At 43.6% G+C, this 26,749-nt stretch overlaps 2 protein-coding genes across 2 annotated transcripts in view; one reads left to right on the forward strand and one right to left on the reverse strand.

Annotated features, from left to right (window-relative positions):
* Positions 1–7,164: 7,164 nt before the first annotated feature.
* Positions 7,165–9,273, forward strand: LOC118120646 (forkhead box C1-A). The gene has a single exon (XM_035175771.2). The coding sequence runs from the start codon at positions 7,450–7,452 to the stop codon at positions 8,854–8,856; it is 1,407 nt and encodes a 468-aa protein (XP_035031662.1). The 5' UTR covers positions 7,165–7,449; the 3' UTR covers positions 8,857–9,273.
* Positions 9,274–14,721: 5,448 nt separating this feature from the next.
* The window catches only part of gmds (GDP-mannose 4,6-dehydratase), a 140,307-nt gene continuing 128,279 nt past the window's right edge, over positions 14,722–26,749 (reverse strand). Inside the window, exons 10-11 of the mRNA XM_035177347.2 lie at positions 16,379–16,447; positions 14,722–15,251 (exon numbers count right to left, since the gene is read on the reverse strand). Coding sequence (XP_035033238.1) covers positions 15,189–15,251; positions 16,379–16,447 — 132 coding nt within the window. The 3' untranslated portion in view covers positions 14,722–15,188. The remainder of the gene's footprint in view (positions 15,252–16,378; positions 16,448–26,749) is intronic.

Raw genomic sequence — 26,749 nt, forward strand, 5'->3', positions numbered from 1 at the left:
AATTTCCATGACAGGATTTTAGTGACCTTTCAATATAGTGGAGTGTTGCGCCATCTAGTGGCCGGACGGGTTACACAGAGCAGAGTATAAAGAGGTGTCTCCACCCACAGTGATCACTGAAGTCTGAGGAACACAACTAAAACAATTACTTCAATTTCTAACATTTAGAAGTTCACAGGTTGAATCAACACATTTTATAACTTTAATTTGAAAACTAAAAACTTAATTCTCGTGTGTTTCACCAATTGAAGTAATAATTTAACTTCACAGTTTTATTTTTTCAGTGTAGAAGCTGCTGTACACTAACAAATGTGCCTTTGGATTCAACCATAAAAACCTGATTAAACCTGTTTTCTGTTTGTACACGTAAATAAACCTGAGTAGAGAACTCGTGAACTTCAGGATTCAAACTGAAGCAGTTTCTATAACTCACTGAATTATTTCCTATAAGCAGACACAGAGTCAAAGCTTAGAACAAGTGAGTGTAAAAGAGAACAGACGACTAGAACGAGCGTGTGACAGTCCTGTTGTGAAGCCACATTTTAAATCCACTACATCCATCATCTATACCACTTAACGGGTTGGGGGTTCAACCTTGACACAAAACACCAGTCACACACACGATCACAATCTAGAGTCGTCAATCAACCAAAGCACAGATCTGCTCGTGTTCGACTGTGAAGAGGTCGAAGAACCCGGAGAAACAAACACCAGGAGAGCAAACCCCACTTAGAAAGGAAACCGGGATTCAAACCAGGAACCTTCTTGCTGTGAGGTGACAGTGAAAACCACTTCACGTCCAATCCACTTCATCCAGATTTTAGTTTTGATCAAATTGCTCAAAAATATCAGACCACAAAATATGATTCCTTGAATCAAATCCATGAATTATTTTCTGAGAAATTGGTGAAAATGCCCCCCAAAAAACTCCTTTATCATAATTCATAATTCATAAATCATAAATCCTGGATCCGTGTGTTTGTCTGTCAATGAAATCACTTCAGTACTTTTTACATAATCTCGACCAACAAACAAACGGTGAAGGTGATGAAGAAAAATCAAACATTCAACATATTTAGTTTGATCCAAAACCAAAGTTTGGACAGAAAGTTAAAAATATAAAATCATCAGAAACTAGTGTTTGAGGTCCGAGAAGAAACACCCCTTTGTTTTCAGCAGGTTGGTTTGGTCCAGACGTGATTATTGGTCGGTGGTTCACAGATGATGTGAAAGTTATATTAGTAACTTTTCTTCTTCTTCTTCATTCATGGTTCAGAGTTAAAAGTCTGATCAAGTGTTATGTATAAAATAATATAATAGTATAATAGAATCTACTTTACTAAGATGTTGATCATGTTAAAATAAAACAGCAGCAAGTTCACACAGACCCAGTGACCATAAACAAAGATGGACGACGTGAGAGTGAAGCCAAAACATCTGGATCCCCCCTCCATAGGTCATTAACCCCGCCTCCTCCATGTTAGCAGATGGGACATGGACTAAAGTAATTAAATCTAAGTCCACGTCACACAAATTATTTTATATATTATAGTTTGCGTCGTTCTGTTTTCATGTTTGAGACGTTTCTGATTCATGTGTGATGTTAATAGAAAAGAGGCGGAGCAGTAATGAATGACAGCAGGGACAGATTCTGCCTCTGGACGACGTCACCACCAGGAGGAGCCAAACGTGTCCAGGATATTTTCATGCTGTTGTTTATTTCTGTGCTGCTCCTCTCTTTCACTTCATGTGTGATGATGCTCTCCTCCTCCTCCTCCTCCTCCTCCTCCTCCTCCTCCTCCCTCAGAGGTGGAGCTGATGAAGACTCCTCCCAAAGCCGGACATGAAGCTGTGTTTACTCTCCATGTCTGAGCTCTCTATCAAACTGCTGATATTGTCTCGGGGTCTGTGTCCTGTCTGTGTCCTGTCTGTGTCCTGTCTGTGTCCTGTCTGTGAGGAGCGAGTCCTGACGGACGTTTTAATGATGAATAAGTTGCTGCATGTTTGCAAACAGAGACTGAACCTGGTCCAATGTTTAGGTATCTTTAAAAATCTACTAAACTGGCAGTGGCTTCCTGAATGTTGGATTTTGGACAGGTTAACAGGTTACATCTGGATAAGTGCACCACCGATGTGCCCATGAGCAATGCATGTTGTCCCCCAGCTGCTCCACTGGAGCTGCTCAGTGGCCTCAGGTTAAACAGGACGTTCACTGGTGCAACTGGAAGCAAGTTCGCTAAAAGGAGCAGAACAGACCAACACAGGAGAGAGAGAGAGAGAGAGAGAGAGAGAGAGAGAGAGAGAGAGAGAGAGGGAGAGAGAGGGAGAGAGGGAGAGAGAGAGAGAGAGGGAGGGAGAGAGAGAGAGAGAGATAGAGAGAGGGAGAGAGAGAGAGAGAGAGAGAGAGAGAGAGGAGAGAGAGAGAGAGAGAGAGAGAGAGAGAGAGAGAGAGAGAGAGAGGGAGAGAGGGAGAGAGAGAGAGAGAGAGAGAGGGAGGGAGAGGGAGAGAGAGAGAGGGAGGGAGAGAGAGAGAGAGAGAGAGAGAGAGAGAGAGAGAGAGAGAGAGAGAGAGGAGAGGGAGAGAGAGAGAGAGAGAGAGAAGGAACGACAGATAAACAGAGTTAAGTTAATTAGAATCTGAAATATTAGCTGATGTGGAAAGAAACTGAGTAAGAATATATTTAATGTATAATAAACCGTCTACAACAGCTGAAATAAATGATGCACAGAATCTATTATAAGTTATTATCATTAAATGTCATTGGTTATGATCATTGCACATTATTTAATCATGTAAATGTTTCTTCTATATGAGAAACAGACAAATCCAATATCAGAGTTTTTATACTTTATTAAACACGATGTCTGTTATTTAGAAGCATATTTAGTGTTTGAATTGTTTTTCTGATTTTATTGTATCTTGACTCAAAAACGATGAATTTAAACTAAACTGTTAAAACGTGTTGAGGATATTAAACTGTTAAATAATACAGATGTTAAACCCAACAAACAGAATGTGAAGTTTTCCCGTCAGGTCGTTGAACACGAGTGGAATCGATGTGAAACTTTGAGCTCGTCTGCTTGAATCTGTATTTCACTGGAACCAGCCGACAGACGAGCGGAGATAAGACTGATCCAGAACCAGCTCAGACTCCAGCACCAGGTTTCTGACTCTGTTTTTAAAGAGCTGCCACACTGTGAGCAGCTCCGGGGCCTCGAGCAGCTCCGGGGCCTCGAGACGCTTCCCCCCCCCGTCACCCCCCGACGCAGCCAGGGAAGCAGACAGCAGATTAATGTGCTGCACATGGATGATTGGCAGCTATTTATTTGAGGAGCAGCAGCAATGTGCTCGTTTGGTTGAACGACCGCTGACGACCGGGGATATTTTAGGAATCTGTCTGTGTTTAATTAGGTTGTTAATGTAAACACTGTCCACGACACAGTGAAGGGCCTCCGGGGAACTTCACACAATCCCACAGGAGAAGAGAAGAATGTAAAGAGGCACCAGTTTAAACACAGGGAAATATTCATTAGTATGCTTATTGATGGTATTAGTAGTAGTATAAGTAGTAGGAGTAGTAGCAGAAGCAGAAGTAGTAGCAGTAGTATTAGTATTAGTATAAGTTTTAAGATGTGAGGGTTGCTCATAAATTCATGGTTTCCATCCTTTACTCTCCTGTTGGTGCATGTGCATCACTGTGACAACAGGGGGCGCTGTAACACTACTTACTGTCAGGTTGTGAGTTAAATAACAGGACTCAAGGGATGACTTCACATTCAGTGATGAAGATGAAGATTAAGTGGAAGATTAAGTGGAAGATGAAGATGATGTTGCTGATAAGTAGAATTGAAAAACATATGAAGTGAGTTTTATGAATCTTTTGAAAAACTAAAATCTTAATAGATTTAGTTTAAATTAACATTTAGTTTCTGTTAATAACAAATTTGAAAGTGATGAATCGTTACCAGTAATGAATCGTTACCAGTGTCCTTATCTGAGTTTATATATGAGTATTATATATATATATATGAGCTGTGATACTGAAATATCATTTCCTTCTGATTCTCCTCAACATGTTTGTGTAAAATCCTTTAATCAAAGACTGGACAGTTTTCTACGGTGGCCTGAAGGGTCAAACTCAACATTTCAGAAAACATCTAAAGTTGTTGTGTTGTGATTGTGTGTTTTCTGATGTGTTGTCATGACTTGTGGTGAATGCTGTTGTGTTTGGACCCTGAGGAAACTGTACATGTGAAAATGTGCTGAGGAGGTTTTCATGCTTCAGATGTAAATGATATTAAATCTGCTCGGGATGAACTGTTGCATTTTATTTGACCTCATCTTTCTGAAATACATGTTTTGGATTATTTCTTTAATATTTGTGGATATTCTTGATGTTTCTTTGTGTCATTGCTCCTTTACACAATGAAAATATCATTGGAAAGAAAATACAATACACACATGCTCAGAATGCTCCACCTGAATTCCCTTTGAACTGCTTCATTCTATTACCACTTCTTATCTTATTAGTTTGAATGTGTTTCCCTGTTTCTGGAGCTTTTCTCTTGTTCTTTGACAAACTGCATCCTAACATTAAAACCTGAACAAACCTTTTCAGAGCATTGATTTGTCCGTAGATCTGTTGTCGTTCTTTTATATGAACTGAATTAAGTTTTCATGATGTATAAAGATCAAATAAAGAGGAAACACTTTGCAGCTGGAATCTCACGAACATGAAGAAGTGAATCCAAACGCCACTCAGATAAAACTGGAGAGTTAATGAGACTAAATGAAATTTCTATCATTTGCTTAATTGATTTATTTTATTCTTACTATAGTATTATTCATGATATTTTATATTTATTCAATCTTTCATCTATTTATTTAAACGTCTCCATCCATGGATCCATCGTGCGCTTTTACGCACAGGCCGCTAGGGGGCAGGAGTGTGTCGTGCGTTAAAACAACGCGTTGTTCACGTGTCTCTGTTTTAGATTAAGTTAATTTATAGCAATGAAACATCACCGGGACATTTATTTAACATTTAAACATGAAGAAGTTTTGTTTTTTGAATTTGGTTTAAAATATTCGAGCTTTTCTCTGAGTTTCTCTTGTTCTCAGAGATTCTCACGAGTCAAACACCTTCACTGCAAATATCTGAATAAAGTCTAAAAGAAATATGATTGAAATATTGAATCAGGTTTTATTAATTTGGTTTATGAGCCTGTGGGTCAGTTACCTCCGGGATGCTGCAGCTGCTCCAGTCAGCAGGGGGCAGTGGTCAGTCATGGCCGCAGCAGAACAGCCCGGACCTCACAGGTGACTCAGCCCGGCCTCCTGCTCTTCCTCCTGCTCCTCCTGCTCCTCCTCCTCCTCCTCCTCTTCCTCCTCCTCAGTGGTAACACATGTAAATCACACAACAAAGAGCGGAGTGGAGACACTCAGGTGAGACATCAGCTCGTCACAGATCATCACTTTCTTATCTCGTCTTTAATTCTCATCTTCTCTCTTCTCGTGATATTTAAATTATTTCAACGAGCCTGGATTTATACATTTTACTGATTTGAACCTGATTTATTTCTAAGAATTCCACGAGCTCTTATTAAAGTGACTTAATACAAATAAACATTTAAACATTTACTCAGTGAAAAAACTGTTTGTTTTACTTTACAACGTCTCAAGATTTTAACTGTAAAGTTTTTCACTTTTGTTCAAAAAAGAGATTCATCAAACATGTTTGTTCGTTTTTGACTCAATTTGTGGATTTGAAGGAAAATGAAAATGAAATAAACATAAATTTATTAAATCTCTTAAACTCTCTTGGGACCAGGTTCACTCTCTTAATTTAAATTCTACATTACTTAAATTACAAAAAGGTGTTTTCTATTTATATCTCCTTTAATCCGTGGCTGGAAAACACACACATATATAATCTCCTGAAGATAAAACACTTATTCATTCTTTTTGTAAATTCAATTAAATTATTATGGAGCAAACGAGTCTGTTCAAACGTTTTTTTAGACACAATTAGAATTTAAATTAAACGTGAGCGACAAGTTAAATTAATAAAAAGCATCTGAACGTTTTCTTGAAATCAAATCCGTGAAATAAAAACAAGAGTAAAAGCTTCACAGTTGTTTTTAAACGTGTCCTGTTGTTTTTATTTTATTCAACTGGACGTTTCTCGGATTGATAATAAACTGATCATCTACCCGAGAGACATGATTATATAAAACAACAGTTTGTGTTTCTCTGTTTGGTTAAATACATTAAACCTCTGTGGTGTTTTCTGACCTTCGTTTCTCCTCGTGTTGGTTTTTCTCTTCTCTGGAATCAACACGTGACGCTTTGATGCTCGTTCGCACCCGCACGATCCGTGTGAAAGACATTTGGACGAGTTCAAATTAAAAAGCGTCACCTCGAGGTCCCGGTTCTTCTCACCCAGCAGCCAAATGATCTCCATTTAACCTTTAATGAGTCCACACACACACAGACACACACACACACACACACGCACAGTTGGGGGGGCTCTTTCATGTCCATCTGTTGATTCTGAGGTTTCTCTCACTCCGCGGCCTCGTCGCTCTCTGTGGATCCTGATCGTTGGACCCTCGGCTCTAATGACGGAGACGAGGTTTGAATCACGCAGGTGTGAAACTTTAATTTAGGAAAATCCCCCAAATTCCCACGAAGGCCTGAAGGCGACAGAAATCACAGAATGACCTTTTTTTAGTTTGCGCCATTTTGGATCATTTCCACTTTTACGCATGAGCTCTAATGGTTCAGGGACGGAGAGGGGGGGGGGGGGACCAATTTGTTCAGATGTTTCCACCCCATGATAATCTCACTTTCTCGATTTCAAATAAATAAATAAACTTATATTGTAGATCTCGATAAGATAAACTTTAAAGTATTAAACAGTCTTTGGTAGTGTCATTAAGTTTAGGCCTGTATTTTTCAGCCATTTGGGCACACCCTCTACAGCGCTTTAATAACTCATGTTTAAACTGATGAGGAGGAGGAGGAGGAGAAGAGGAGGAGAAGAAGAGGAGGAGGAGGAGGTGGGGGGGTGGTGTAGTAACTTTTATCGACGCGCAGCTTTTCCACAGGTTCATTTCGTCCTCCAATTGGATGATGGCGCACACTTTCTGGGAGGAGCAGCCGCAGCAGCCAAAAGGGAGGAATACATGTGAAGGGTAAAAAAAAAGTTGCTCGCGGTGTAGAGTCACTCGCGCTCCTCCAGCTTCACTTTCAGCCTCCTCCGTTTCCCAAAGGCTCAGTGCGGCCGCGAGCGCTCTCTCCGGTTCACCGTGGCGAGCTGTGGCTCGAACAAGGAGCTCCGCACCGTAAAGAACCGACTCAGACCTTTGACGGAGTCGCCGCGCGGCCACAGGCTGTGAGTTTCGTCGGGGGGACGCAGTTTGGAGAGGTTTTACGCATTGCGCAGGATGCAGGCGCGCTACTCCGTCTCCAGCCCCAACTCTTTGGGAGTCGTACCGTACATCAGCAGCGACCAGAGCTACTACCGGGCCGGTGGTGGATACACCGGGATGCCTGCGCCCATGAGCATGTACTCCCATGCGGCCCACGACCAGTACCCGGCCAGCATGGCCCGCGCGTACGGACCGTACACCCCGCAGCACCAGCCGAAGGACATGGTCAAACCTCCGTACAGCTACATCGCCCTCATCACCATGGCGATCCAGAACTCACCGGAGAAGAAGGTCACCCTGAACGGGATTTATCAGTTTATCATGGAGAGGTTCCCGTTCTACCGGGACAACAAGCAGGGCTGGCAGAACAGCATACGGCACAACCTGTCCCTCAACGAGTGCTTTGTCAAAGTGCCCCGGGACGACAAGAAGCCCGGTAAGGGCAGCTACTGGACCCTGGACCCGGACTCCTACAACATGTTTGAGAACGGCAGCTTCCTGCGGCGCCGGAGGAGATTCAAGAAGAAGGACGTGCAGAAGGACAAGGACGAGAGGCCGGGGAAGGACCCGTCCTCCCGCACCCCGGGCCGGGAGCAGGAGCCGCCGGCGCAGGGCGCTCAGCCGGTGCGCATCCAGGATATAAAGACTGAGAACGGGAGCTCCACGCCGCCGCAGGCCGAGTCCCCGTCCCTGAGCACCGTGCCCAAGATCGAGAGCCCGGACAGCAGCAGCAGCAGCATGTCCACCGGCAGCCCGCACAGCGTGCCCTCCACCCGCTCCCTCAGCATGGACGGACCCGAGCACCACCACCACGGCCAGGCCCCGGCGCAGGGCTTCAGCGTGGACAACATCATGACCTCCCTGCGGGGATCTCCGCAGGCCGAGCTGTCGCCCCCTCTCATCGCCTCCCCCCGGACAGGTATCACCCCGTCGCTGTCGCTCAACTACTCCCCCAACCAGACCTACGGCTCCACGACCTGCAACCAGAACGTCCTCTCCTCCAACTCCAACGCGACCTATCACTGCAACATGCAAGCCATGAGCCTGTACGCGGGGGATCGATCCACCGGCGGCCACCTGGCCCCGTCCACCACCGTGGAGGAGGCGCTGCCCGACTATTGCATCACCACGACCAGCGCGTCCCCGCTCGGGCACAGCAACGTGAACCAGGCGGGCCAGGACGGCCACCACGCGCACCAGGGCCGGATCGCGTCCTGGTACGGGGACCTGAGCCACTTGAGCCCGGGGTACCCGGCGCAGCAGCAGAACTTTCACTCCGTGCGGGAGATGTTCGAGTCCCAGCGGATTGGGCTGAACGGCTCCCCGGTGAACGGGAATAATAGCTGTCAGATGGCCTTCCCGTCCGGCCAGTCCCTGTACCGCACCTCGGGAGCTTTTGTTTATGACTGCAGCAAATTCTGAACACTACGAAAATAACTCTAATATATATTTTCTATATTTTTTGTACCTTTGGTCTTTGCCTCCGCGGACAGAGATCGATCTGTTGTCGTTACTCCACAGACACGTAAGTTTCCTTCCCTCTCACTTTGAGATTTAGTTTTTCAAGAAGTGTCAAACAGCAGCAGCTCGTTGTGACTGTAAATTAAATCTAATATAGTAATTTATTTTTTAGGAGAAAAAGGGGGAGTGGTTGGATGTTGAGGACCAAACACTTTAACGTTTTCCAGTTTTCTGATTGTGCCTTTATTTGTCCTTGTATAGAAATAGAGGGGAACCCTGTAGCCTGTATTTTATTCATCTTGTCTCATTTGTTTAAAAAACCCATTTTGAAGGCATTACAACTGTTTCTTTAATAAAGTGCCGTCTATTGGATTTTAATTGGAGTGGTTTATTAGCTCAGGGGATCTTTGAAGAAGCGTGTCGGTACAAACAGAGGCTGATGATGAAGAATAATCAAATACGTTTGATTTTTGAAATTATTCTCAGTTGCTAAATGGTTTAAAAATGAAGAACTGAAAAAAAAAATAGTACATTTTGGGGAAAATACGCACGAGATGCAGTTTTAGTGGCGTTACTCCTTCATCAAGGTATTTTAATTCTCATAATTTGGATTTTTCAAAGTGTAAAAGTACAAAAACAACCAAATAACAGAAGAATCAAAGGCTCACGTGAATATGTGGTTGAAGAAGAGATGTTTTATTTTAGGGTGTCAGGGTATTTGCGTCCTGCCCAGTGAGGTTAGATCTGAAATAAGAGTGTGTGTGTGTGGGGGGGTGGGGTGGGGGGGATGATTCATGCTCCTTTTCTGTTTCAAACTTTCACTGAGAAGCTGGAGACTTGATTTTCAGCTCAGTAAATAAATACACGTGTGGCAGCGGAATGAAGGAACTGAAGGAGCCAGTCAGCAAAACAAATCAGTCATTACAACCGTGTGTGTGTGTGTGTGTGTGCGTGTGTGTGTGTGTGCGTGAGGGAGGGTTTGGATGGAGGGATGAAGGAGGAGGAGGTTGTGGATGTTGAGGACACTGACGGTCCTGGTGAAGATGGTGAAGATGATGAAGATGAGGAGCAGTGTGATGAAACATGGCTGCTGATGTTTGTTTATTCCTTGGTGACGTAAGACCCCCCCACTAAAAAACTAAAAATAAATAAATAAAAGATAAAAATAAATAAAAATCCACATTTTTATTAAGATTTAAACTCTTCATCATCAGGCTTTTGTTTTTTTTAATGTACGTTGTTAAAATGTTTTTTTTTTTATTCTTAAGTATTTAGTTGAAGTGCAGATTCGCAGTTTCAGAGATTCAGATTATTTATTGATCGATGAAAATACATTTTACAGATGATTTATCACCTGAAACATACGTGATTATAACACAAGAGTTTTTATGATTATTTAACATCAAACAATCAGCCAGTAAAATATAGATTTTCATGATTATTTGCGATTTAAAATAACGCTGAATATAATATTTTACAAAGTGAATAATCGTAAAAAATATTGAAGTACGCGTCCAATCAGAATTAAACCTAAACCTCTCCTGAATACAGTAAATACAACAACAACTAATACTAATAATAATGACAATAATAATAATAATAAACAGATTATTAAGAGTCTGTTTGTTTTCCCTAAATTGGACCGTTTGATTTTTTATTAACAATAAACTAATTAATTTATATTTCTTTCATTTAATGCTCGAGCTCTGGAAGCGTCTCGGCCTCAACCTGCGCACTGACGCAGGCTGTGTGTGTGTGTGTGTGTGTGTGTGTGTGTGTGTGTGTGTGTGTGTGTGTGTGTGTGTGTGTGTGTGTGTGTGTGTGTGTGTCTGTGTGTGTGTGTTTCAGGGGTTTGAGATTTCAATGAGCAAACACTCATATCAACGTACAATCTGTGTGCGTCTCTGCTGCAGCTTCTCCTGAGGATTCATCTCAGAATCATTAAAACACACAAGATCAACGCGTTAGATTAAATCCACCTTCTTCTTATATATATATATATTATTATATATGATCATAGAAATGAAGATTGTTGCTTCTAAGCAAACGTCTTCGTGATTGATGCTCCACTCGGTGTCAGGAAGGAAGTTTCACTGTGGGCTGCGAATCATTTTTCATCATAAAGGACGAGACAGGAGGAGGTGGTGGAGGAGGTGGAGGAGGTCAGAGGAGAGGATGTCAACAATGCACTTCAGGAAAAGACGCAAAAAGGAGCCTGAAGCAGAGTCTGACACCTCCTCATCCAGAGCTGCTCCTCCACCCGGTCTGCAGCAGAGCCTGGAACAGCCTCATCCAGAGCTGCTGCTCCACCGGGCCTGCAGCTCCTCCACCGGGCCTGTCTCCTCCAGAGCTCCTCCACCGGGCCTGCAGCTCCTCCACCGGGCCTGTCTCCTCCAGAGCTCCTCCACCGGGCCTGTCTCACCCAGAGCTCCTCCACCGGGCCTGCGCAGCGCTGCAGCCCGGGGGACCGAAGCCCTCCCGGTGCGTAAAGGGACGGAACGAGTCCAACAAACCTCGTCACGCCGCCAATCAGCTGTAAAACTCCACTAAAGCGTCATCAAAACGCACAATTAAGGAATTACTCGCGTACCAGTCCTAATTGAGATCAGAGCTAGAGCAGACTCCGCCCGGAGGGACCGCTGCACTCGGAGAATCCACCGCATGATGTTGAACAGACTCATGAGGATGTTCCGAGTTGTAAAGAAACTCGAGCTCCCAGCGGCTGTTTGCGGTGATTGACAGGCGGAGGAGCTTCTGCAGGGAAACACCTGGAAACACCTGGAAACATCCGGGAGCTTCAGGAGAGACTTTGAATTCTCACATGAGGATCTGTGCGATTCAGTTCTTATTTCTTTTAAATGCTCCAACAAACAGATTCCACTGAATTTAACTTGATTAAAACAGAAGCAGTTTACGGCCCCTTGTTATTTGATATTTCACATTTTATTAAAACAGAAGCAGCTTCTGTGTTATATTTAATTTTTAGCCAATTTCTGGAGCTGGAACCAAATCGAAGAAATCAATTTGCCCAAATTAGCGATTTTTACAAAGAACACATCTCCTCTAAAATCCTGTTAACCTGAATTAAATTCGCCATAAATGTGTATTAGATATTATTATATGACTTTAGACTCATTTTAAGAGAACATATTGAATTTAAAAACTGAAGGCCTGAAGAGTTAAACACAAAAAATCAGAGGTTCGTTAAAATTAACACCTTCAGACCAAACTGTCACTTTCTCACACAATCTGGCCCGTGTTGTGTGTGTGTGTCTGTTTGTTGTGTACGTGTACGTGTACGTGTTGTGTTGTGGTGTGTGTGTGTGTCTCGAGAGTTTAATCCCTGCAGACTGGAGCGATGACTGAGATCCCAACGCCTGCTCTTTAATTTCGCTGGATTCTGGCAGCGACATGTTGCTGTCTGGGTTGTGTGCCTCCTGTGCGTGTGTGTGTCTGTGTGTGTGTGTGTGCTGTGCGTGTGTCTGTGTGACTTCCACGATGAGTTAAATCCTTGATCCTGTTTGCACATTAAACCAATTAAAGATTTAACGATGAGTAAAATATTGTAGAAGAAGATTTGATTGATGCGTCTCAGAAAACTTGTATCTGCTTGGATCATTATTTATATTATTAAAAAAACATTTGTAACTTCCTCAATATATTTTAATCCATAAGATGGAACTCATCTTATCATTATCATTTTTAAAGAAACGTTTAAACTGTACGTATTACATTTGAATTCAGTCTAAAACTCCACAGCCTGAATTATTATTCTTTTTATTATTATTATTTGTAACTGAATTATTGCTATTTTCGTATTTGTGAATGATTTAATCTGCGTCCACGTTTCCCCAGAACAAACCACAGCATCCAGCACCAGTGGAATAAAAACATAAATATATATATGAAGTTATTTAAGATTATAATGTGTATTGATGCTGATGAAAGTGAAGCGTGTTAAACTGTTAAATCCTCAGATTCTCTTCTGTCTCATCCAGATGGGATTCGAACCCCCCTCCCTTCTCATCGTCTATGCACATATGAACAGAAACGGTCTCGTGTCTCCTGGTGTCTCCTGGTGTCTCCTGGCGTCTCCGTGAATCTGCTCCACCTCCTGAGCTCGGACCCGTTTAATCCTCTCCACGTGTTTGTTTAGCTGCTCCGAACTTTTCCTCTTCACGCAGCAGATCCTCGTTTCTGTTCTTCCTCCGCGCGCCAACAGCTCAACCCGATCACAGCCTAATTGTTGCTGAGGGCTTCACGCTGCACCTGTGTGTGTGTCTGTTAGTGTGTGTGTGTGTGTCTGTGTGTGTGTGCGTGTCCACATCTGGTTCTCATTCTGCGGCCCAGACGCTGATCTCCACAAACACCATCACAGAAACAGAAACAATTTCTTGTTTTTTTGAAATGTCCCAAAAGTTTCGTGTCTAAAATCTCAGACAGAAAAAAATATCATCACGTGATTCTACCTGTAAGTAACTGAGTATATTTACTGGAGTACTGCGGAGTAGACGATTACTTCTAGTTTTATTAGATGTTTCTATATTTTCCAGCTCCGGCATGTTCACGTGGAAACGCTGTGATTTGTAAGTTCATATGTAGAAAGAAAAAACGATGCTTTGTTCGAAATAAAACATTATTAATTAAATAAGATAAAATCAGCTTCATATTGTATTAATATAAACTTAAAAACGCATCAAAACAATTATAAAACACAGCGAACAGGAGTAAATACAATTTGTACTTTTATCAGAGTATTTGATTTTGTGGTTCTTTTACTTTTAATCTACTAAATTATCTGAATACATCGTTCAGCTGTGGTAACTTCACCAGAATACTTATGAATACTGCCAAAAGAATAAATGTATTTCATCATGCATATTATATTATTCAGGGTTTCAGACCTAATAAGATTCGTAGGTTACAGACCATTTTTATAGGTGCATATTATATTATTAATAATCCAACAGGATGCAGGGAATTAAAACTGCATCATAAAGATAAATTAAACGACTATTTAAAAACATAACTTTGCAGAAACATGTTTGATAAATCTAATAAAGAGGAATATTGTCATGCAAACATTATATTAATTATCTGTTTTTTTTTTAATTTAACTGCAGATAAATTACCACAGATGTTATCGTTGAAGTTTCACTGCACTGACTCAGTGTTATTATATTAAAGAGAAATAAAAGCGAGCGTGTTTAAACGACTTGTGTAAGAGATGGAAACTGTCACCGGGACCTGAGGCGGCTCGTGTCCGCGTCTGCTCCGCGTTTAACGGCCTCAAACTCCAGGAGCCGCCGAGACCAGAAGCGTCTGAAAGCGGGTCTGTTGGAGTCCGGAGCCCGAGGAACACGCACTTCCTGTCGAATAAAAGAGGCCAGTGTGCTCGAGGGGAGAAAAAAATAAAAAACCTGGAAAGCTGGAGGGAGGGAGGGAGGGAGGGAGGAGAGAGAGAGAGAGAGAGAGAGAGAGAGAGAGAGAGAGAGAGAGAGAGAGAGAGCTGAGCCAGACGACCTCTACACAACCTAGACACACACACACACACACACACAAACAAACACACACACCTGCAGGATGTTTTTTTGCAGCTTTCTTCTTCTGCTGCTCTGAAGAAACAAAAACACACAAACAAAGAAGAAGCAGGAGCCGCCACCTCAAAACACACACACACACACACACACACACACACACACACACACACACACACACACACACACACACACACACACACACACACACACACACACACACACACACACACGAACTCGTCTTCATCACCGCTTTGTGTGGAAATAAAAAAAAACACCAAGTGACCGATATGTGAAAATCTCTTTATTGCACCGACGGCTTCAGTAATAAAAACCCATGGATTCACATTCTCCGATCAAAGATCAAATATGTTCTTCATGTTCACCTTCTAAAAAGACAGAATATTAAAATCAAGTCGGACCACGATAAAAAAAAAAAACAACAGAAATCATAAAAGCATAAATAACCACACAGACATGTACAGTATACGGTGGAATGTAAGGCCTCTTCGCTGTGTGTCAGTAAAACCAAATCAATCATATTCACGAGGGAGAAACGAGGACGAAGGCAACGAAGGGTTCGATCAAACCTCTTCGTGAAGATTAAAAAAAAAACCCCAGATCATTTCATTTGGGGAAAAGCCAGGGAAGGTAGAAATTCAGGGCACTGAATTCAGGACACTGAAACTCAGGACACTGGAGTGCTACAGCGCTTCCTCCCTGCAGGACGGAGCCCCCCCCACACCCCCACCCCACTCAGGCTGTGGGGTTCTTCTTCATCAGCTCGATGTCGGACGTCACCATCTCCTTCACCAGCTCCTGCAGCGACACAGCGGGGGAATCACAGGTCAGAGTTCAGCCACAAGTAACCAGCAGAGGTGAATTCAGCAGTTTGTGTTTACATTGACGTTGATGAGAGAAACTTTCACTGTGAAACTCATAACCTCACTTGTATCTCACTGGTGTCTCACTGGTATCTCACTGGTGTCTCACTGGTGTCTCACTGGTGTCTCACTGGTGTCTCACTGGTGTCTCTGTGTTCTGGTGTCACACCGGTTCATTGAGGTCAGTTAGAGACTCGGCGATGAGGATTTCAAACCAAGTTGATCCGGTTTCGTCACATTTAAAAGTTTAACCCTCAGGAGACCTGGACTCTATCTGCTGTTTTTAAATGCTTTTTTTATTTCAACATTTATTTACCACATTAAAAAGTGTTTAACTTTCCAATGTTTGGCGTCTTTCTCTCAAATGATCACTTTGACACTAGTTTATCAACATGTCGGACTCCAGGAGGTTAAGAACTTCAGCTTCCATTGGAAGAATATTAAGTAAAGTAATATATATTAATATCTGAGACAGAAACTCAGGTAACAGGGGAAATACATTTCAGCTTTAGTCACAATATCATCAGATACAAATTTGGTAACAAAGGTTTCTGACATTATTATTAATTATTGTAATATCAGTGGAACACAATTAACAGTTTTGATTTTTAACATTTACCATATTATAACATATAGTATAACAGTAATCTCTCTATTCTGTGTGTGTGTTTTTTTATTAGATTTAATAAAATCTAGTTTGGAGCTTTAAACAAAAGGAGTAATTTCAATGGAACTAATAAAAAATAGTCTGAAACTGAACACGTTGGTTTTCTATGAATTACATTGGCCTCTGTGGTCGTTTTCCCTATTTGTTATGTTGGATTTAATAATAAAAAAATCAGTGTGATCATCACAGCCGCTCTCTGAATATGTCCTGTAAATACATAACAACATACCGACACCTCTACGTCCTCATGAGTAAACCTTCACTTCTATCCTCTGTGTTCTATCCTCATATTTCATCACATCTCTACGTGGGTGTGAAACTATTCACATGTTCAACACTGGTGTTAAACTTCCTGCAGAGCCACCAGGTGTGTGTTCATCCGACGTGACGCTCACCTCGAAAGTGATTTTCGGCTTCCAACCAAACTTCTCAAACGCTTTGGTGCTGTCACCTTGTAGGTATTCCTGTTAGAGAGAAAGGAAAGAGAGGGAGAGGGAGAGGGAGAGAGAGAGAGAGAGAGAGGTGGGAGAAAGAAAAACAAATCATCTGTCATGTCTGATCTGGAGGAGAATCCTGCAGCAGCTGATTTGTTACTGATGTAAACAAGCATTGGATTCAACTCAATGTCCGAACTTGATGTCTTCAACAGGGTGCAGGGCATGGGGGATTACTCTCTGTCTCACACACACAGACACACACAGACACACACACACACACACACACACAGGTATCTCCCCTCTCGGGGAACTGGGAGGTCACAGAGTCTCACTGGCCATCAATCCCCGCTCTCGGCTCCCCACCACCGATCTGTCCAGACGGCCCCCGTCGGTGCCAGAGTATGATGAATTGTGGGACTCTGGTGGTGTAACCCCCCACTCCACCCCCCACCCCAGGACCCCCACCAAACCCCACCCCGCACCCTCCACCCCCTCACTCATTTCCCCTGTTGTGTTTTGCACCGGGTTCAGGATCCATGAGACCCGGCCTCAGACCACCAAAGAGCCGGAGGAGGAGGAGAAAGCAAAAATCTTTCCTCGTACGTCCTCCGTGTTTTTAAAGTCTTTCTTTCCTCCACTGGCTCCTTCTGCTGGTTCTATTTCCATCTCTGTATTTCTGGGGATTTTTTTTTTTCATCTTTCATGCATCAGTTTGTGTCAGAAACACATGTGTTGGCCTCCGGAGGTCTAATAAAACACTGCGGTGAAACACGATACTGAAGAGTCTCCTTTTTTTTCAATTAGCTGATACTGTATGTTCCTTAATCCTGAAGCTAATTTCACCACCAGAGGAAATCCCTCTGTGGAAGGTAAACAGAGACTTCAACTGTTATTTATGTCTCTTTTCTGCTGCACCGTTCACACTGGGCCTGCTGTGCCGGCCGTGTTTTCTCTCTGCACGGAGGTTCAGATCATTCACACGACCGAAGGGAGGTGGACACACACGCAACTCAGTTTGTGGAAACTTGAACATATAAACCAGAAACCAGCATATTCCTGATATTAAATCTAATTTCTCACACGTTTGTTTCCTGCTGTCGCCATTAGATGCATCGTCAGAGGCTGAGTCCGCCCTCCCTGCCCACGACTACACACATGCATCAACATGTGTAACGTTTAAGAATTTTAATTATATTAAGAGTTATTGTCCAGTGTGAATCCCCTCCGCCCAATGTCAGCTGGGATTGGCTCCAGCTCCTCCTGTGACCCTCAGAGTAAAGATAAAGGAGGAAATGGATGAATTATCTATTAAAGAAAACGATCATCCTCATATACTTCAAAGCCTTGATTGTCTTTTTCCATCAACTACATTGTCTTACCCACTAACACATACTGGGCTGAACTGGACTGAAGTGTAACTGGTGTGCACATGCACCAGGAATTCACAGGAAACAACACATGCACATTTTGGACAGACTTTGGCAGATGACGAAGATCCAGTGCATGTGCACACGGCACGTAATGTGAGCGCCTGCCAAACAAGTCCAAACAACTACAGGTCCACACAACCCTCAGAAAGTCAGACATCTCGATAAACTTGTCACTTCCACTTGTTTTATAGCGATTACGTGATCAGCGTTACCGCGGGAGGTTTTTTGCCAAATCAACAAGAAAGCTAAAATCTTGAGGTTTGTGTGGATCTGCTGCCACAACAGACTCCGTGCTCCAACTCAGCTACAAGAGCTTTGGAGGGTCCAACACTGATGTCTGGCTCCCAGTCTGCGTTCCAGTTCATCCCATAGGTGCTGAACAGGGTCCTGGTCAGGGTCCTGGTCAGGGTCAGGTCCTGGTCAGGGTCCTGGTCAGGGTCAGGGTCCTGGTCAGGGTCCTGGTCAGGGTCCTGGTCAGGGGTGTTGCAGACCAGTCACGTTTCTTTATGGACCCAGTACACTGGGGCAGTGTCTTGTTAAAATAGAGAAGGGGTCTTCCCCAGGGTTCCTGGCATAAAGTTAAAAACACACCAGATTTCCATTAACTGGAACTAGGACGTCTGACCCAAACTATAAAAAACAGCCCAGGAGAAAATACACTGGGGGCGATAAAGAGCTCAGAGAAGTGGTTTTATCTGACGCTGGACCTCTTGAAAATGTCTTGTGTGGGTGATCTTATTACAGAGGAACGCTCTCAGCAGCCCTGGCATAGTTCAGCCTGTTAGAGAGCAGGGACCCACATCGCACCGAGGCTCCACGGCGCTTTAATCACACTCGTCTGATTACACACAAAGGCCTGAAACACTGAACACACACATCGTGAACAAGCACAGGCCGGTTCCGTGTGCGACGCCGCTCACTCTGGTCTCCCCGAGCCAGAGCTGGAGACCTGGTTCATTTCCGGGGCGAGCAGTCTTTGTATTGTGAGGCTCACACGGCTCCCATGCAGACGGGCAGATGAAAGCAGCAGCTCGTTTCTTTCTCCTGCGTCTGCACCAGCAGGACAAACAGCTCCTTCTCATGTGAGCAGCTCTGTACATTACTCATATTCATGCTTTTTGGCTCCGGAGCTATAACTGGAAACATTTTCAGACTAATTACCTTCAGCAACGAGACGTAATTTATTATCTGACTGAATGTAATTATCATGGAGCGACTTACCCCACAATTATATTAAATAATCCACTTGTTTTATAACCATATTTACTGGAGTCACTGGGAACAATTTGGTTGCAGGTTTTGAGAATTAAAACAACAACTGGCTTTGTCACGAACACAGAGTTTGATCTGAAGTTAATAATCTGGATTCTGATTCGTGTGAAGCTGGGACATGTTCTCTATACATCTATTATTGATTAGAGGCTCAGTTTCCTACCTGATATGAGCCTCTAGGAGGCAGAGGCCAAAAATGGAAAGGGGGGGGGGACATGCATGAAAAGTTGGCTGCGCTGCAGAGCAGTGAAAAGAGCCCTGAAGGAGCCTTTGTTTGGATTCTGTCTGCGTTCATATATATAAAGTGTATGAAGTCAAACAAACTCTGAGCTGCGCTTGTGGACGTTAAAGGACGAGGGGACGAGTGAGGGTCAACACGTCCCCGAGGCTCAGACCAGACTCTCAACTGACCAATCAGTGGGCAGCTGACAAACTCTCGAAGCTAAAGCCACACGCAGGAACTAAACTGGACTTTATCCTTTTCCAATAAAAGGCATGAAATCACCAGCCCAGTCGAAGCTGAGCCAAGACACAGAGAAATCAATGTCGAGAACTATGGAACAAAGTTTAACCGCATGAACTTTCCAATATCAAGGTATTTCCAAACCAGAGGAGCTCTGGTATCTGCGCTGGCATCTTTCTGGCACCAGCGTCAGACACAGAACGCTAACTGGAGGCACGAAGGCCTGCGTCTTGTATCATCATCATCCTCCTCGTCGTCGTCGTGCCTGGCCATCTCCACCTGAACTTGGCAGGAGAACATCTGTTGAAATCGGACGCTCGCCTGCTAAGTCTGTCGTCGTTGCAACAAACCACACGGGTTCAGCATCCAGGAAGTTAATCCTGCGCCTGGTCTTTCTCAACCCAGGATTTCTGCAGGTGACGGACGATCTCACCCTCACAAATCCGTCTGCAGGGCAGCTCAGCGCTGGAATAAAATCTGCTTCCAAACTGCTAACAAGAGCGTTCGGCGGCCAAGTGAACTCACCCCAAACAGAGCATGTAGCGAATAATTCAACGTGAACTACTAACAGATGGGGGCACAATATAATCTTCATATGGATCCGATTTGGAACCAAACCGAACGTTTTGGTACATCCTGTTTAAAGCAGCGCTCGGCCTCTGTCTGAAAATATGTAGCGCTGACAATAACAACTGGTGGAAGAAAACTGAAAACTTGGCCGTGACAAAATGTGTCCGTCGCCTCCTGAACATTAAACAAGTCAAACAGACGATATGAACAAGATGAACATTTGACGCCGTGTTGCAGGATGAACGAGAGACAACAGTCGATCAAAGCTGGATGAATCCAGAAAAGCAGAGAACACAGAAAGGGTCCAGCTCCTGGTGTCGACCACAGTCACGTCAACAAGTGTTTTCTTTTTGTGATGGTATTCTAATCTCAGGGATTATCAAAAAAACATAATTCCAAAGCCCGACGAGACGCTACGAGGACGCAATGAAACACAGAAACTCAACGAGAAGAGTCTGCAAAGTCGGATGAGGACTGAGCGTCTGACGAGTTTCAGGCTGGAAAACTGGAGCTGGAACACAAAAGGAAGCAGCTGAGGAGGAGGACACCCTCCACAGCACGGAGATGGTTCTATCACGCATCATCAATGGAGACACTGAATGCATCAATGGGATGATGACATCAGACAGTTACTGGATACTGTTTTAACCAATCTAAGAAAACTAGGTCTGAGGTGAAGGTCTTGGGTCTTTCAGAGGGAGAAGGACTAGAATCACTCATCCAGCAGAAAACAGATCAGCAACGAGTCTGATGAAGAACTGAAATCTGCCACAAGGTTAATTTTAAATTTGAATTAGGTTATTTCCCTCTCTCTTATAATTTCTCTTTAATTAATTCAATTCTTTTATTATTTCAACCTTAAGTTTAGTTTTTGTGACCTCAGAGATTTTGTTGATAATATTCTGTTTATACAAATTTAGTTTATTTACGAAAATATTCTGAAATAGGTATTTTAAATTGTTTTATGATTTTATTTAAAAAAAATCTATTTGAAACTCTCGGACTGCAGCTGCTGTAACTACACGGTTCTTGCACTTATAGAAGAACGTTAAAGAATAGAATCGTTTTCTAGACCCGCTCTCCGAGGACGTGCGATGTCCTTTCCCACATCTCCCGTCTTTTCCCTTCTCCCGACGCTCTCCACTCTAATAAAGACGAGAGGCCATAAAAAATAATCCTTGGAAATGTAAGAGCGAGAGACAAATAGAGTGCGATCATGCTCCATAAAGCACACAGGCAGTAAAAAGGCGCTCGGAGCAGGCATTTAACGCAAAGGAATTCTGGTATCACTGCGAGGCCTTTCAATAAATCACACGCCACACCGAGGCTGACCCCCCGAACACACAAGGGCACGCACACAGACATGTAGCCGCACGTAAACACCAGCACACGCTAAGTCGTATGTGAGGACACGTAGAAGGAAATAATAAAAAAAAAAAGCTCACTGTCCCTTAATTACATTTGTTTTTCCGTTTTTCTGGGAACCCTCGTATACGGGAGACAGATCAAGAGACTCTCCGAAGCAAAAACAATTCTGTCCTCTCTCTCATCTCTCTGAGGGTTGCACGCTGGGAGACTGTGATGTGGTTTTGGAAGTCCAGTAGCGTCTCTGGTATTTGTACAGTAGTGGACATGAGGCTGCAGAGACTTCAAAGTAAATCTGATAAAGCGGCCGAGAACGCAGCGAGAGTCTGGAGCCCACGGCCTCTGTGTCCCCAGCAGACCCAGATGTTCCGACCAGACCCAGATGTGCCCACCTTTGACCTCGCTGAAGTTTTGATGGAGGAGCTCCGCCCCGTTCCTGCGCTTTTTATACCCAGGATGAATTACTATTACGAGAGCGATGGGGACGTGAGGAGGAGACAAAAAATATCTGCTGTCTGTCAGCAGGGACATCAGCGTTTCCCACAACGTCTTAAACGTCAACTTCAAGGACTTTTCAAGGACTTTCCAGTCTGAGACACAGATCAAGGTTAATTACTGTTACAGTATTATGAGCTACAGGCTTTAAAGAGGACAAGGACGACGACTAGAAAGGCAGAGGCTCGAACGACTGCAGCAGACTGTGGTCTCTTGTTTTCTCTGACACAGGAAAACATTGTGTAATTAGAACGATAGAGACTTAACGAGTTGAAGCAGCACGAAGCCTTTTAAGAAGTTAATAAATTTAAATATCTTCTTAAAAACAAAACACGTACAGTTTTATTTTGTTTTCAAAAGCTTTCATGGCCAAATTCACAAAATGTCCCTGACACCTGGTTTGTGAGCGCGTCGAGGTGAAAGAAGAGAAACAAGAAAAGTAAGAAAAGAGAGAGAGAGGGGAGAGGAGAGAGGGAGGGAGAGGGAGAGAGAGGGAGAGGGAGAGAGAGAGAGGGAGAGAGAGAGAGAGAGAGAGAGAGAGAGAGAGAGAGAGAGAGAGAGAGAGAGAGAGAGGGAGAGTGCTTCCTCGTCCCGGAGTCACAGATCTGTCACTGGTGAGTTTCTAACGCACCTCCGCCCGACTTATCACTTCCTTTAGAGCACACAACTCCGCTTCAGGAGGGACGTGCGGAGGAGGTGGGGGTGAAATCAGAGACCTGTGCGGTTATGTGTAATGTGCATTCCGTGGTCTGTCTGTTATCACAAATACTCTGCATTATTATAAGACATAAATATGACCGTGGCAATGAAGGTATTTTGAATTTGAGGCAGCGCAGCGTCTCTCAAAGTGATGGACAGGATCCAAAACTCTGCTCTGGACTAATCACAAGAAACCCGACGAGTTTTCACTAAGACAAAGAGTTTCACATGATAAAAAAATATAATATAAGATTTTGTAATAATATAAGACTTTATTATTGTTCTATTTTCTAGTAGACAGAATAAACTTTTGGATCTATAATTTTCCGTCACTTATTCTTTTGGCAGCTCAACTGGATTCAATACTAATAAAATGAGTAATACTAATTCAATTTATTACTCATCATATTTCAGTTGTATTTATTAAATCAATGCGTTGGCAACATGTTTACTCAGCTTGATAATAAAAGGACATTTGTAGTTTTATATGAATGATACTGGAATGAGTTAAAATTGTTGAATGTCATTAAACCACTTTTAAGTTAGGAAACTAACTTTTATGGGAAATGTTTGACATATTTTTCACCATTTGAGATTAAACCTGATATTTTCTGCTTCTTTTACGAATCCTGGGAGAATCTGGAATTAACTCGTGTGGGTTTGATTCTAATCTGGGCCGATGATGGGGGTCAAAGGTCAACTGTGTGCATGCCCTTGTGTCACTCTTTTTTCATTGAGCATCACTTAGGTACATTTCAGTGAGTTGTGAGCTGCTGTGTCTGTAGGAATCCAAGACAGTCATTTGCCATTTACAACCAGAGGTCAGAGGTCAGGCGCAGTGTGTGTGTGTGTGTGTGTGTGTGTGTGTGTGTGTTGAGAAAGAGAGAGAGAGGGAGTGCTGTGTGAGTTATAGCTCAGGTTTCCTTCCCTGACTCCCCACGCAGCTTGGCCAGCACACAATGTGTTAAGTGACCTCTAAAGGGTGGCCCTGTCACCCTGATGAGTATGTACACTCAACACACACACACTGCACACAGACACGCACACGCACACACACACACAGACACGCACACGCACACACACACGTAGAAAACACAAACGTGTATGCCAGCCTAAACTCTAAGAAGAGTAAACTCCATTTGCAAAAGGACCAAAGGTGGCAACACGCACACACACACACACACGCACACACACGCACACACGCACACACACGCACACACACGCACACACGCACACAGAGATTGGAAACAACAGGAAACAATTAGCAGAAAAGCAGGAAGATGTGAATCTCCACAGGAAAACAGTAAAAGTCAGTTGTGATATTTAAAAACCCAAAACATCACAGCCTGTCACTTCACCTCCTCTCCTCTCTCCTTCTCTCCCTCCTCTCTCCTTCTCTCCCTCCTTCTCTCTCTCTCTCCTCTGGGCTCAGCCGTGTCGATTGCCCTCCATCAGTGCTCATTAAAATTCCTGGGGGAGCCATGTGATAAATATTTACGCGGCTGAGGACACACTCCACGCACACTCGAAACACACTCGAGCCGCTGGATCTCACTGCCGATAGTGTTAAGTGCCCAGAGGCTCTGGCAGCGCGTCGGGGAGAGAGAGCGATCCGCCGCCCGCCGCCCGCCGCCCGCTTGTATACGTGAGGCGCGAACTGTCAAGATAACGGGAGGAGGCCGTGGTTTTATGGCCTTTAATCGAAGTTACAGTCATGTTTCTGTGAGTCGGTGTGTGTGTTCACGTCCAAGGGTAATCTTTTAATGTGTGAAGTTTATGGAAATAAAGAGGGAAAATCACACATCTGGATATAAATGCATTTGTGCACACACACACACAGACACACACACACACACACACACACACACAGACACACACCGAGTGTAACCACAGTGGAGCTGGACTCCTTACTACTGTTCCACAGAGCTGTTGCCGACCCACTCTCCCCCTCCCTTCTATTCTATTATTCCTGCGGACGGGAAACAGATCATAATTCCTGGAGTCAGCAGAAAGCTGCAGACTGAGGGAGAGAGAGGGAGAGAGAGAGAGAGAGAGAGAGAGAGAGGGATGGAGAGAGGAGGAGATAGAGAGAACGATAGATAGATAGGTAGAGAGGGGGGGGGAGAGAGAGAGAGATGGAGAGAGGAGGAGATAGAGAGAAGGATAGACTGCACTCAGGTGACTGTTCACTTCCACTGAGGTCAAACTGAAACTGAGCAGTTGAGTCACTTCCAGTGAAAAGTGAAATGTGTGTTTAGTCTGTTTGCGTGTTCGTATAATAAAGTTTGGATGAAGCAGCGCTTTGTGCAATACAGGTGTGTGTGTGTGTGTGTGTGTGTGTGTGTGTGTGTGTGTGTGTGTGTGATGTCAGCAGACATCAAAGGGGAATATAATTTCCCTTCTTTAAACAACATTCTTTACAATCACACTACAAAGAGAGAGTCAGAGAGAGAGGGAGGGAGAGAGGGAGAGGGAGAGAAGAGAGAGAGAGAACGAAAGTGAATGAGTGTGAGAGAGCGAGAATAAGAAAGAGAGAGGAAGAGAATGAGTGGAATAGAAAAAGGCAGGAAGGGAGAGAGAGAGGGAGAGAAGAGAGAGAGAGAGAGAGAGAGAGATGGGGGGAGTAAATGAGTGAAAGTGAGAGAGAGAGAGAGGAAAATCTCATGTGGTCTTATCTTAATTGTTGTCCAATCTCAGTAAAGAAGTGAGGGTCTGGGCCTCGACACCGAGCCTCAGTGTTCAGGTCGATGATGATGATTGATCGACTTCTTGTTCCGTCTTTAAAAATACTGTTAAGATTAAGTCAAAACCTTTACATGTCATCGCAAAATGGACAAACTCCTAATGTATCGTCCTCTGCGTGAAGGATTATCTATTTATTTATCCTCAAGCGACCTGCTCCTGCTTCTAATTAATAACTTTTCTATTTTGAGCCTTAATACATTGGAACTTATGTATACACGTGCAGGTGCATGCGTGTCTGTTGATTTTATATTTATTTTATATAACGCATCATTATCAAATTACCAAAGTAATTCCTGAGTAAACGGCAGCGTCGCTCGTACAACAGAGCAGGAAACACGAGACAAACAATCTCTTCAGACAGATTCTGTAAACCACGAGATCGGCGAAGCACACGTGACACGTTGGCGTAATTCCCTTCTTCAGAAAAGCTGGACGCACCCGACTGTGGTATGTGTGGCAGCTCATAACTGAACCAGGAAGATTGTTTGGTGAAAATTTCACACTTCACTTATGTCAAAGCAACTTTGACAATAACCTGAGGGTTTAAAACCTGCCTGATCATATGACTGACTTCCTGTTAGGTCCCAGCAACTGAGACAAACCTGAATATATGTTATTATATTATGAACTGACTCAAAACTAGATTATTCTTTTGGAGGTCACCAAAAAGTCTCAGACCAATCGTACTCTACCACCTCAGCCTATATCACAGAAACATCTACAGTATATTGAGTCACCCGTCAGCTCCTATAAAACACAAACACACACACCAGGCACGTTTCATGGGACTCTGGGGGTCCCAGGGCGTTAGGCGAGGTGGTTCCACACAAAATCTGCTGTCTGCAGCGCTCAGCTCCCGACACTCTATTTATTAGTCTCTCTCTCGTGTGTGTGTGTGTGTGTGTGTGTGTGTGTGTGTGTGTGTGTGTTGTGTGTGTGTGTGTCACCCCAGCTGCTCTCTGAACACATTAACGTAGAACCTCCTCCCTCCTCTCGGCCATCGCTCATTCTACACGTGGAGCCCGGTTCACTGCAGGATGAGAGGAATGCAGGAACTTTTCTTCATCTCATAAAACCATTAATATTCACAGAGTTGGTTGAGTCCTTATTATTGCTTCGATTTTGGATAAAAATCCCATTTTTTTTATCAAATATCTGGAATTGTGAAGCTCTGAATATTCAAATTAGAGGAAAGTAAAACACTTTCACAACATCCACTGGTTCCAAAATCTGAGGGGTTGCAGCACAGATTCAAAGATAGAAACGTTAATTTTACAGAAGTGTCACTTT

This window comes from Hippoglossus stenolepis, chromosome 14 (assembly GCF_022539355.2).
Source record: "Hippoglossus stenolepis isolate QCI-W04-F060 chromosome 14, HSTE1.2, whole genome shotgun sequence".
Taxonomy (NCBI): domain Eukaryota; kingdom Metazoa; phylum Chordata; class Actinopteri; order Pleuronectiformes; family Pleuronectidae; genus Hippoglossus; species Hippoglossus stenolepis.

What these genes read in the sequence shown, in the direction of transcription:
- LOC118120646 (XM_035175771.2), top strand. Translation starts at nt 7,450, where the DNA reads ATGCAGGCGCGCTACTCCGTCTCCAGCCCCAACTCTTTGGGAGTCGTA.